Source organism: Centroberyx affinis, unplaced genomic scaffold (genome assembly GCF_046629955.1).
Source record: "Centroberyx affinis isolate AG114_WGS23_722 - 3 ecotype Tasmania unplaced genomic scaffold, CSIRO-AGI_Caff_v1 ptg001585l_1, whole genome shotgun sequence".
In the NCBI taxonomy this organism is placed as follows: Eukaryota; Metazoa; Chordata; class Actinopteri; order Beryciformes; family Berycidae; genus Centroberyx; species Centroberyx affinis.
In genome coordinates, this window is record NW_027280035.1 from 10,928 (window position 1) to 21,012 (window position 10,085).

The 10,085-nt window shown below is 41.7% G+C and overlaps 1 protein-coding gene across 1 annotated transcript; it reads left to right on the plus strand.

Moving 5' to 3' along the window:
• Positions 1-2,811: 2,811 nt before the first annotated feature.
• On the plus strand, positions 2,812-8,919 carry cdk7 (cyclin-dependent kinase 7). Its single transcript, XM_071527891.1, has 12 exons — positions 2,812-2,912; positions 3,197-3,256; positions 3,378-3,411; positions 3,509-3,576; positions 3,728-3,796; positions 5,061-5,171; positions 5,264-5,382; positions 5,563-5,662; positions 5,763-5,849; positions 5,947-6,096; positions 7,411-7,549; positions 8,415-8,919. The coding sequence occupies exons 1-12, from the start codon at positions 2,847-2,849 to the stop codon at positions 8,441-8,443; spliced, it is 1,032 nt and encodes a 343-aa protein (XP_071383992.1). The 5' UTR covers positions 2,812-2,846; the 3' UTR covers positions 8,444-8,919.
• Positions 8,920-10,085: the final 1,166 nt, after the last annotated feature.

The following is a 10,085-nucleotide window of genomic DNA, read 5'->3' on the forward strand; positions in this document are numbered from 1 at the left end:
CACAAAAACCCCAACACATCAAGAGTGGCAGCATCTATTAAACACATGAGTAATGAATAATCAGTTCTCAGAAATTCAGATATTGTTTGTCAGAGCTCCTCACACCTCAAACAACCTCCCTACAGCATCCTGTTGTGCTATAACTGTGAATGTGGTCAGATACAGCTGCATTTGTGTGTGTGTGCGTGTGTGTGTGTGTGTACGTGTGTGTGTGTGCGTGCGTGCGTGTGCGTGCGTGTGTGCGTCTGTGTGTGCACGTGTGGGCCTGTATGAGTGTCAGAAACAGAAATAAAGAGGAAAACTCCCACAGAACACGGCCACTTCCCCTGAGACATAGCGAGTAAGATAAAGAGAGAGGTACAGCAGGTGTGTGATACAGCACCGACTGAGATTATTGCTGAATCATTCATCACTTACACATTCAGTGAGTGCATCAAACTTCCATTTAAACCTCACCTTTATCATGTGCTGACCTAATGGAAGACACTTCAGTGAGTAAAATGTCAAATGGAACAATAGTTGGCCATCTCAAACAGATGTATGTGGGCGGGGGGAGGATAGGCTCATTGAAGGAGAAGGTCAAATGTCAATGACTAGTGCTATAGCGAAGATTTGGGGAGATACAGTCATGACACACACGCTGTTGAGGTTTTTCACTGGATTACTTCCGTCCATAATGGCCAAAAATAAACCCTGGCTTTGCCCTTATGTTTCAACAAGCTTTGACTCTTGTGATTTGCATTTTAATGTGACATGCATGGTTTGTGGGTAGTGGAAGCTCACAGTATAACAAATCTGATGACCAGTTGTAACAGAATGGGTGTTAAGCAGTCTGTTTGCTAAAAAAAAAAATGTAGCAAAGTCAAAATGAAAAAAAACAATCCTCATGGGCCCATCAGGCTCGGCCAACACCCAATAAACCACCAGAATAGCCTTTTCTTCACCCTCATTTACCTCCAAAAGACAAATGGCCACACACATACACACACACACACACACACACACACCTGGCCTGTATTTGTTGTTTACTGTACATTGTGTGAACGCTCTGGTGTCCCGTCAGAAGCTGCTCCCCAGCAGCAGGATGTGGTGGCGCGACACGTCCTCGCTCAACAACACCCACTTCCTATGAGTTTGATAAACAGCCCTGCGGTTTCACTCTCCTGCCCGTCAAACACAGGTTCACACACACAGGTTCACATACACAGGTTCACACACACACACACACACACACACACACACACACACACACAGTAGCAGCTCAACAGCATCCCCATCTGCTAATGTGAAATATAACCTGAGTGAGTTATTGTGCGTAATGCTACCCATGGTATCATGAGATTTACTGTGACAAACCGTATAAACGCCATCAGAATCACTTATGCCTCTATAACTCAGCTGCCGCTCCTCCCATCAGCAGCCACACAGAGATAGAAGGCAAGCCAGTGTATAGAAATGGCCTCAAATCATATCAGAATTAGAGGAGGACATCAATATGTCGCATTTGTTTTAGAGCGAGTGATGTAAGTGGGTCTGAGTTATGCCTGCCACTGGACAGTTATGTTCCACATTAAAGCCCGTCTGTGCGTCTCTGTAGGTTGACAATACCAGCAACTTAGACCAGGCTGCTGGAATCTTCTCTTCTCTTCTCTTCTCTTCTCTTCTCTTCTCTTCTCTTCTCTTCTCTTCTCTTCTCTTCTCTTCTCTTCTCTTCTCTTCTCTTCTCTTCTCTTCTCTTCTCTTCTCTCCAATTCTCTCCTTCTCTGCATCCTGCATGGTTGCATGGGCACATACGGTCCTGTCAGTCACATCTGTGGGCTGTCAGCATATGAGTGTGTATGCATCTGAGGGGAGAATGAGGGGTGTATTAGGCCTGCTGATCCTTCACACTCCTCTTGTCAAACTTAACATGAAAATGAAAGTCAGTGGCGTGTGTGTATGTATGTATGTGTGTGTGTGTGTGTGTGTGTGTGTGTGTGTGTGTGTGGCAGCTCAGCAGTGAGACAGGGAGGGTCAAAGGAGAGGAGCCATGCCTAATCCTGTGGGATGTGAGGGTATCTATTGTGTATGGAGATGGGAGTGCAGAGATGTGTTCAGTGGTGCATGGATCACAAAACCTTCCTAACTGACAAGAGAGACTCCCAGGAGACCGATGTCAAACTGCTACTTTGAAAGAAAAAAAGAAAAAGGAAGGCTAACTGTCAGGAACATAACTAGTAAAAGTATTGGTTCATAACTGTGAAATGTTGACTTGATATCAGCGTAGTTTTGAGCTGAGATTTGTTGTCGTATTCATGGTGACATGTGACAATATTTGGGAGTTATAGTTGTTAATAACAGAAATGTATAACAACAACAATAATTATTATAATGAGAAGAAGAAGAAGAAGAAGAAGAAGAAGAAGAAGAAGAAGAAGAAGGAGAAGAAGAAGAAGAAGATGATATAAAATAATAATATATCATATTATCATCATCATTATTATTACTGTTAGAGTAGTGGCATTGCTATTATTGCTGTTTATTGCTTTTTTATGTTAAATATTATTGATATATTATATTTGTTGTATTAGTATTTAATAATTCTGTTTCTTACGTTTCTTTCATTTCAACTAAACTTGCTTTGCAGTTTTTCCATTATTTGCAGTTCTAGGTATTTTTACTGCAAGTTGTAATAAATGTATATGCTATAATTCAAAACAACCTTATCTCCTTGTTACATCTCCATGTGTTGAATAAACTGAGCCGCTAGGTGGCGGTGTTGGTCAATATACAGTCTCCTTTAACCCGGAAAAAGTACTAGCGGACCTTTAACAAAGCAGGAAGTGTGTCCAAACTGACAGTTAAGCATGGCGCTTGATGTGAAATCCAGAGCCAAGCGATACGAGAAACTAGATTTCCTCGGTGAGGGTCAGGTACGGAGAGTCTCATCAAATATCTTTAACTTCTGTCTTGAGACTTAGCTTGATTTGCTTTCATTTTTGCTCCAAAACGAGGCTGTAGCTAGTTGTGTGAAAGACTTGTTTCCACCGGCAGGCTACCAAGCGCTAGCTGGTTGTTAATGTCAACAATAGCCTGCTGTGTGTTGTGCTGCACATAATGCAGCGGTGATGGTAAATACAAGCTCTCTTATTGAACAGTGAACATTAGATGAGTGTCTCTTAATCTGTGCTTATTACTGTCTGTCTTTCTTCTGCAGTTTGCCACAGTTTACAAAGCCAGAGATAAAACAACTGACACGATAGTGGCCATTAAAAAGGTACAAGAACAATGACGTTGGTTTTGAAAAGCTTTTGTTTTGGCTATCTTAGTTTTCACAGGTTAATGCAGATATTTTATACCAAAACTTGACTCCCAGTCTGTTCTCTGTCTCCTGGCAGATCAAGGTTGGACACAGAACTGAGGCTAAAGATGGTATGTGATTTCTTAGGCTTTTTCCTAATAGTGTAACTGTTTACCTTTCAGTGCAGTCCATGTTCCTCCACCTGTTTAATGATTTCATTTATCTTAGGTATCAATAGGACTGCCCTTCGAGAGATCAAACTACTGCAGGAGTTGCACCACCCAAATATCATTGGGGTAGGTACATATTTGGACCAAGGGCTGTTTATTCTTACCTGTTACTGGTATCACTTGTGCAAGAATAATACAAAAAAATCTTGGTGGTTTGTAATCTCCTGTTCTGAATTCTGCGTTAATATGTCATTATGTTGTATGTGTTGTTTTTTAGCTGCTGGATGCCTTTGGACACAAATCCAACATCAGCCTGGTGTTTGATTTCATGGAGACGGATCTGGAGGTGAGACAGCTTTGACCCTTGAGAGCAAATATAGCCTATATATTGTTTATCTCTGGTTTGTCCAGTACACATACTACTCACTCATGGCAATCAACGGTTTTGTTGACCTGTGCAGCATCCCATTTCTCATCTCTTTCTGTGTGGATATATTTTTTTATATTTTTCCTTTTAAAGTAAACTTAGCCATAGACTCCTTTTTTAGATTAGACTCCTGTCCCATGCGCCAACATCAGAGAATAGGCCAATGCTGTATTTCACAATTGGGCCACAAGATGGAAATCCAGTCTTTGTCTCGTGCCCTTTGTTATTGGGCAGCAGGACAGACCATAGCGCTGGATTTAAAGTCCCGATGAAATTACATCGGAGCAGAGGGGAGGGATTGTTGATTGGTTGGGATTTATATTTACGCCCAATGGTGCAGTATGAGGTCACCGTTACAGATACTCTGTTTTCAGGAAGTACAAGTACTGGGAGTTCATTTCATGTGGAATTTAAGATTTGGATTTCACCAGGGGATTTTCCAAGAAATATACACTTGTAAGTGTAACTGAGAAAACCGAGATAGAGGTTTAGTAGTTACTGTATATCATAGACAAAGAGATGAAGGAATCGATGAGGAAGCTGTGCAGTCCGGTGATTAAGCAGCAACAAATAAAGATATGAGCAGGGTGATGAGGATAGGGGTAAGAATGTAAACAGGTGGAAGGATAGCATCATCATCATCATCTCTCTCTCTCTCTCTCCCCCCCCCCCCCCCATCCTCACGTCCTCCTCTGGTCTGTTTTAGCACACAAGGCTCCAGATGGGCGCCCGCCACCAATACATCAAACTCGGTTAGAACGATGCAAAAACAAGATAACGGCACTTAAAAAAATCAATATCACTCTGCTCTCAGCTCTCATAAATTGATGACCATTACCAGCTCACAGGCAGCAGACAGGCAGAACAGACGTGAGAATGAAATATGATGCTCATCGGAGCACCAGTACTTGATGTCTATTTTTAGGCCCCGTGCAGGTTGATTTTTAAACTGGGTTGCCTAGCTTGACTCCAGCTGTGTCCACTTCTTTACCGGGATGCATCCCAGTTGTCTTGCTTTCAATTCTCTCTAATCCTCTCTGATAGATCTGATTTTATTTTGATATGTGGACTGCAGCTGAGGTAAACGATCAATAAACGGGTATAGGCCTAGATGGTCTGCACACCTCAGCTGTCCGGTATCCTACCCTTATTTATCTCTCTTTCTCCTTTTTTTCTTCTTCAGGTGATCATCAAAGACACCAGCCTAGTGCTGACTCCAGCCAACATCAAAGCCTACATCCTCATGACTCTACAGGGGTTGGAATACATGCACCACCACTGGGTCCTACACAGGGTGAGACCACACTCGTATACATACACACACATTTGCGCATGCACACACACAGTCAATAATGTACTTTTGCTGCTGCTGTTATATATTTTTAGGATCTGAAGCCCAATAACCTGCTGTTAGATGGCAATGGAGTGTTGAAATTGGCTGATTTTGGGTTGGCTAAAGCGTTCGGCAGCCCCAACAGAGTCTACACACATCAAGTTGTTACCAGGTCTGTGCTATGTATTTTTCCATTTCACAGTATTAATCCATCTTTCCTCTCTCTCCTGTATTTTTACAATCATCGGAACTCTCTCTCACGGAAGCTAATAAGTGCTGAACGTGCATTATGTGGATCAGAGTTGGAAAATGAAAACTCTTTCCCTCTTCTGTTTATTGATCCCTTTCCTAGGTGGTACCGCTCCCCCGAGCTCCTGTTTGGTGCCAGGATGTACGGTGTGGGTGTCGACATGTGGGCAATGGGCTGCATCTTAGCAGAGTTACTCCTTCGTGTACGAGATGCCTTACTTCAAGGAGATGGTAGCACAGTAATAGAGTACATTATTATGTAGTTATACATGCTAATCTCTCTGTCTCCCTATTTTATTGTAGTTACCATTCCTTGCTGGAGACTCAGATCTGGACCAGCTGACTAAGATCTTTGAGGCTCTTGGGACCCCCACAGAGGAGACATGGCCGGTCGGTATCTTTTTTTTGTGTGTATGTGGGTTGTTTCGGTAACATTTCTTTTCTCTGAGGATCCCAGTATACATTTGTGTGTCAAATATCTCTGCAGGGAGTCAGCAGTCTGCCAGACTATGTGTCCTTCAAAGTATTTCCTGGCACCCCACTGGAACACATCTTCAGCGCAGCTGGAGACGACTTACTAGAGCTGCTGCAGGGCCTCTTCACCTTTAACCCCTCGACAAGAACCACGGCTACACAGGTAATATACTCACAGAAGCACATTGGCCACTGGGATTTTACCTTGGAAACAAATCCCTTTCTCTACCGCATTTACTCAGATTTCCCCATTAGCGGACTAGTTATATTAAGGGAGAGAGAGAATGTTCTTTAACAACTGAAGCTCACAGATAAAGAGTCTTTAGTTTTCAGTTGAGTAGACAAGACAACGTCGGACTGCTGTGTGCTTTAAGTGTTGAAAACACTTCAAACGGTTTGGATTGACTTTACAACTGTGTAGTCTATTAAAAAAAAAATGTTTTGCTTGAAGGATTCAATTACCATCTTCCATAGCAGGTTCCGAGCCAAAAATGTCACAATATAGTCATACAGTTATAAATTACTTATAAACTATAAATAGTTACAAATTTTACCATATTCCGGCATATATATCAATGTATTTTTGATATGTATGCATTTTGGTATTTTCTGCCATTTTAAACATCTTGGATAAAACAGGTTGTTCCCAAAGGTGTTTTTGTGTTTTTGAAGTATAAACACCAAACTTGATCCACAGCCTAAGGGGACAGAGATACACGTGTTACACAATATACTCTACAAACACTATATACTACATATACACATACTTATACTATTGCAGAAGTAGACCTGCCAGAGAGATACAGCTAAACAACTACAGATGTGATAACAACTTTCCTTTTCTTCTGAGAGTGTATTCATTTTGTACCATTGACCTTATATCTATATATCATCCAGTTTGGAGACTATGGGAGCCTTGCACAAGACTGCCACCCAGTATTGCTATACCATTTAAAGATTATGTAACTCGAGATGCCTTTTGATATAGTTGACATGTTTACAAGCACAAGAGGCAGTATTTCTCATCTGAGGCTAAAGTGTTAGCATGGGGGGGTTGAGATGTGCAGATGTCCCTTTCTCTTATAATGGGAGGTTAGGAGTCCTTGGAGAACAATGAGTGTTTATCACCAGAAAAGAAGGAATTCAAATTTTAGTGTACATTTAACAATTGGTTGGCATAATGAAGAGGTAACCTTTTAACCAATGGTAGTAATATATAGAAACAACTTTTTTTATTGTCATAAACCTGATTATTCAACACTATAAAATTATGTGTATTCCCTTCAGAGTTTGAGTTTCTTAGCTCTCTCTCTCTTAACTCTCTCCTTCCTGAATTTTCTTCAGCACTATTAAGATGAGGCATTGCTGCTTGATTGTAATTGTTATTGATTGGCCCAAGGGATGACTGCATCATTTGTGGGGGACGACATGCTAACTGTGGCCCCCCCCCTACCACCCTCTATCTATGTTTTTCCAGGCTCTGAAGATGAGGTACTTCAGTAATCGGCCTGGTCCCACTCCTGGCCCCCAGCTCCCCAGACCCAACTGTTCAGCTGAGGCTCTGAAGGAGAAGGAAACCATCGGGTTCAAGAGGAAAAGAGACGGCCTGGAGACAAGTAATACACACACACACAGAGAAAAGCACAACTTTTTGCAATCGCATACTCAAATTTGCTGTATTTACCCATCATCCAGTCCACCTATCAACATTATTAAAGTGCCACCCTGACAGGATGATGTTTGTCCATGTTCAAATAAAGACAGTCAATATTATTCTGTTCTCTTGTTTAAATTGTGGTCTGGGCAGCACAAAGGAAAAGTTTCATGAAACAAATGTCGGAGGCCAATTTCGGAAGGACCTGACAATTTTAGAACACGCCACACACTGCCAAGTTACATATAACACACACATTTTTTCCAAAGTGAATTTTAGCCTACTGAATGCTTACATTCTCAGGGTTATGTACACTGATGTTATAAATCTGGAATAGTGCTTGAATTAACCTAGCAATTCAAAGGGTGTTGGCTGCACATTTAATTGCAGTTGGAAATTCAGAATGTAGTGAAGTAAAACGCGTGCGCACACACACACACACACACACACACACACACACACACACACACACACACACACACACACACACAGTTTAGAGGGTTGTGGCAGGGTGTGTTTTAGTGGAGTAGGACCTTGGTGTTACTGGGAGGTTCAAAGCTTTTCCATCTCCTCCTGTGGTTTGGGAACTATTTGGGTCAACTATATACTATGCTCTATGCTATATTAGAGAGAGAGACTACCAAACACTGAAATGGAAAAATTAGTGGTTAGCAGATTGCTCATGTATAGGCTGGAGCTCTGCTTGTAACATAAGTGGCTGTGACGGTTGTTTTGAACACGGGATGCAAGACAGATTTGCGTGTAAACGGACAGTAAAATGCAGTCTCATAATAGATGTAGTAACATCTTATTTGTGTCATTTTCAGGTGTGATGAAGAAGAAGCTGGTTTTCTGACCGAATGGGACTTTGTCCATCAGAGCACCATGACCGTCTAACACTGCTGCGTGGCTCAGCTTCCCCCGTGGCTCAGGATTGTCCACTGCAGTGGGAAAGAAGGTCTGAAACAGTGGAAAAGGCTCAGATGTGGTTAACTAAGGGACATTGTAGAGGTTATAGCAGTTATGTGATTTGGGGTTTGTGGGTAAGGTCAGCTTTAAGCCCCCAGTCTGCCCAGTATCCAGTGCGCTGCGGTGTCCAGCAGTCCAGCGGCTGAAGCCTTGCGGAGCTTCTCTGTCTCCAGCAGCGGTGACTGTGGTTCTTCCTCACTGTGATGATGATGCCTGAACTCGAGCCCGCTAGAATAGAACTATTTATGTGACTGAACAAGAAAACAACCAAACTAGGAAACTTGATTCATTTCATGTAGATGTATTTTTTTTATTTTTATTTTTGTGTATGTAATGCAGACCAATAAATGGTTGATGGTTAATAAATAATGATTTTGTGATTTTCGGCTCTTTTCCGGTTGCGATTCACTGAGTGACTGTAAGATTGTAATTTGACTACTTTGAGATCTCATTATGAAACCGCATTACAGTGTAATATGTGAACCATTAAGTATTTGTCTCCAGTGGAAGTAAAGCATGGTTTACTCATGGTGAGGCTTGAAATGCTCCTACCGTTTCACTTAATGACACACAATTGCACCCACACAGTCTACAGAATACAAGCTGAGTTAAAGTTACAAATATTTGCACCGTAGGTCTACCTTTTTGTCCACTGGATAAATAAATATGCCTCTAGGTTTATTATTTACAGCATATGGGTGGGAGTGAGGGAAAGGGGGTGTGTATTTATTTGACTGTGTGTGTGGCACGAGGTCGGCCCTCAGGGCGGACAGGGTGGCGCTCGGCTGATAGTGTCACGCACCAGTGTGCCACCAGACTTGTCTTTTCCTCCCTGTCCTTTCTGCTTAACGTCGCTCTGATGCAACACAGGCTGACATGTCAGAGGGCCGATACTCTGCCAGGCCTTCTGCTGCCCTTTTGGTTTTCCTGTCAAACGGGATCAGATTAGCGGAGAGGGCAGGGGAAGATGAGAGTGTGTCACTGCTCTTGTTGGAAAATTCAATACTGATAAGCCTATTTGTTCAAATCCATTACTCGTTCTAAAAAAAAAACAACTCCTTGCCGATATCTTTCTTTGCCGAGTGAAATAACATTTTCACGACACAACAGAGAATATTCTCTGTTTAACTTTTGTACATGTCATCTGCTTTAATAAATAAAATCAGACCATGCACAATTAATTTCCTTAGTAAAAAATGCCCTTAGGGCAGGGCCGGACATTACTGACAAAATCTAATATCACAATATTTTAGACCAGAATCCTCAATATCGATAATGTGACGATATTTTGGGGGAATGAATACTCATGCTTTCATAAGATATTTACACACAAGAAAATGTTTTTAATTAGTTATGATCGTGTGTAATCAGTAATAGTTATATGGACATGTTCACATATCATTGTTCATTTTACTCAGCCTGAACAGGCTAATAAGTTCAGAAAATTGTAGCACTTTACTGCAGGAAGAAGTGACATTTAACTTATTTCACAATATAATCAAAATCCCAGACGATATCTAGTCTCATAT

What these genes read in the sequence shown, in the direction of transcription:
- cdk7 (XM_071527891.1), top strand. Translation starts at nt 2,847, where the DNA reads ATGGCGCTTGATGTGAAATCCAGAGCCAAGCGATACGAGAAACTAGAT. An exon ending in CGATAGTGGCCATTAAAAAG is followed by an intron (nt 3,257 to 3,377) that starts GTACAAGAACAA and finishes GTCTCCTGGCAG; the next exon opens with ATCAAGGTTGGACACAGAAC. An exon ending in CCACAGAGGAGACATGGCCG is followed by an intron (nt 5,850 to 5,946) that starts GTCGGTATCTTT and finishes ATATCTCTGCAG; the next exon opens with GGAGTCAGCAGTCTGCCAGA.